Source organism: Hippocampus comes, unplaced genomic scaffold (assembly GCF_001891065.2).
Source record: "Hippocampus comes isolate QL1 unplaced genomic scaffold, H_comes_QL1_v1.1 scaffold152, whole genome shotgun sequence".
NCBI classification, from domain to species: Eukaryota; Metazoa; Chordata; class Actinopteri; order Syngnathiformes; family Syngnathidae; genus Hippocampus; species Hippocampus comes.
The window spans coordinates 317999-320323 of record NW_017805849.1 but is presented as its reverse complement, the minus strand read 5'-3'; the positions used below and the strand labels follow the sequence as shown (position 1 = coordinate 320323).

Genomic DNA, 2325 nt, shown 5'->3' with positions numbered 1-2325 from the left:
CAGAGTGAATGGTCGCAAGTGAATGGGTTCGTGCTTGACTGGCGAGAACTGCGAGCGCAAAGGTGTCAGGACCAGAAAAGGCCCGTTGGCACCCACCGACGGACCGAGCCACACTGACTAAAAACAGGCTACATTCATGTCTAGAAAACTCTTACTAGTCTATTCAAATACATCAGTTCATGTGCTCGAATACATCTCGACGCCGAAACGTGTCAAGAGGAAAACAAACCCGACAAGGGATGAAAAGGTGACAGACGCTTGATTTCGGCGAAGGAAACAGAATGCCGTACGTGTGCTACGTTAGTCAGTCACCCAAAACGTGCGAGTTCCAGTCGGGGTGACGGCACGCCGTTCATCCACAACTTGGCCTTCGGCATCGCCCTCTTAACGCGCCGCCGGCAAACGTTCACCGTCGATGGCTAAGCAGCAGGAAGTTCTTCAAGCCCGACGCGCCTTCGCTCAAAGTCAAACTGCTCTCATTAGCATTATGACTAAACCACGCCAGTCGACTTCTTGGTGACGTTACAGTCAATCCGACGACTCGGTTGGGCTCACCCGCAGCACCGCAGAGTAGTCGCATCATCATCTTAGCGTTCCCAACGGCCACGTTGTTTGGAATCCAGAAGAAGAGGTGGATTCAAACAACTCGGATAACAACTCCTGCTCAACTTGAAATTTTCTTCGCTTAGAATTGTACGGTCGGTTTAGAGCAAGGGTGCCCAACCAGCCGATCGCGATCGCCGCTAGCCCGCGGACCGCTTCAAAATACATCGTCAGGGTGGAAGGGGACGCAGAGAGCAAAAAAGTGTGCGTCTTTGTTTAATTAAGTCTAGAAAAAATCGAATCAAATCAAAAAGCAGGTTCACCTTGAACCTACGGTGGCGCACGATCTGCATCACCGGAAGCTGTTAGCGGTCGGCAGTCTGCACTAGCGTTGTTCGTTTCAGCGATGGCATTGGCAAAGGTTGGCAGTCTGGAGCGCCGGTAGAAGCGTTTTCAAAAGATACACGGACGACAGTTTGTGCACTTGAGAGGCTGCAAAAGTGCGGCCCGTGCCTCCGCGTCAGGTCTCGACTAAGGTGAGCAGTGATTTGACAAACTGTTGCTGTTTCGTTCACGCGGTTTGCGTGCGCTAACGGATCAATCATGGGAGGCGGTTGCTTGAAAAATCGATCTTGGGTCCAAAAAAAGGTCGGGCACCCCCGCTTTCGAGAGGATCTCAGTCCAAAGTGACTGAATCTTGAATGAAACAAGCGTGAGTCAGAATTTGGACTCCCACTGATTGGCTGGCGCCCACGTGGCACAACGTCTTGCGCCAACAACGAATCCGGACTCCCAATCTAAACTCGCGTGCACAGCCCCTGGCAAAAATTCAAATTGAAGCAAATATTTGTTTTGGTTCCTGTCGAGTTCAACGACGCAAGGACCCCTAAAATAAGCACAATGTTGTGAAAGCGAGCAAAAGAGCTGCGATTGCCTGGCCGCCCGCATCCCGCCTCCAAGCAACCGCGTCTGGATGCCACGGACGCTTGACTTCCTTGCCCTTAGCAGCTGAAAACGCGACCTCCCGCATCCTCGCCGGTGCAAGCGTAGCAACCTTGCTCCGCCTCGCCGTCATTGGCGTCCACCAGCTTGAGACTCCCGAAAGAGAATTTGCAGTGCGCGAGCGGAGGCGAGCTCACGCCGTTGGAGTGGACCGAATTGGCGGAGCCGACGGCGGCGGGATTGCCGAACACGAGCGGGGGGCCGTAAGCGCCGCTGCCGGCGTCCGACTCGGTGTCGCTCGTGTCGCTGCCGCTGCTGGTGGAGCCGTCGATCATTTGAACCGTCCGGTTTAGATTGTTGCGGTTGTTCTGAGCTGCGGGCGCGCCGCGCTGGCCAAAGGAGCGCTGCAATGTATTGGAACGCGGCTGAGCCGGAATCAGGAGGGGCCCGCGATGATTACCGTTAGTTATGATCATTCTTCGCTCCAGCGGGGCCGAACAAGGAGTCGGAGCGCGCAGCCCGGCGTGATGATGCGCGCCGCTCGGGTAGACGGGTGTGGACGTGAGCCGGCTGAGAACGAACGGATCCGTATCGGAGCGATTACGCAAGTTGTCGTTGCAATGCTTGGCCGAACGGGCGGGCGTGCCGTTGGAAACGACGCTGACGGGCGAGCAGCTGCCGTAGCGGCGGGGCGGCGGGACGGCGGGCGTGCCGCCGGGACGTTTACTGAAGTCATGCCCGGCGTCATCCCAGCGAGGGTGACCGTTGGCGACCTCGCCGTGACCGAGCGAGTTTGTGCGCTGGTGGAAGCTGCTCATGAGCGGGCTGGAGCACTGACTT

At 56.4% G+C, this 2325-nt stretch overlaps 1 protein-coding gene across 1 annotated transcript in view; it reads right to left on the bottom strand.

Annotated features, from left to right (window-relative positions):
* Positions 1-473: 473 nt before the first annotated feature.
* LOC109526865 (FERM, RhoGEF and pleckstrin domain-containing protein 1-like) overlaps positions 474-2325 on the bottom strand; it is a 25889-nt gene continuing 24037 nt past the window's right edge. The window contains exon 13 of the mRNA XM_019888428.1: positions 474-2322. Within this exon, the coding sequence (XP_019743987.1) occupies positions 1545-2322 (778 nt within the window). The 3' untranslated portion in view covers positions 474-1544. The remainder of the gene's footprint in view (positions 2323-2325) is intronic.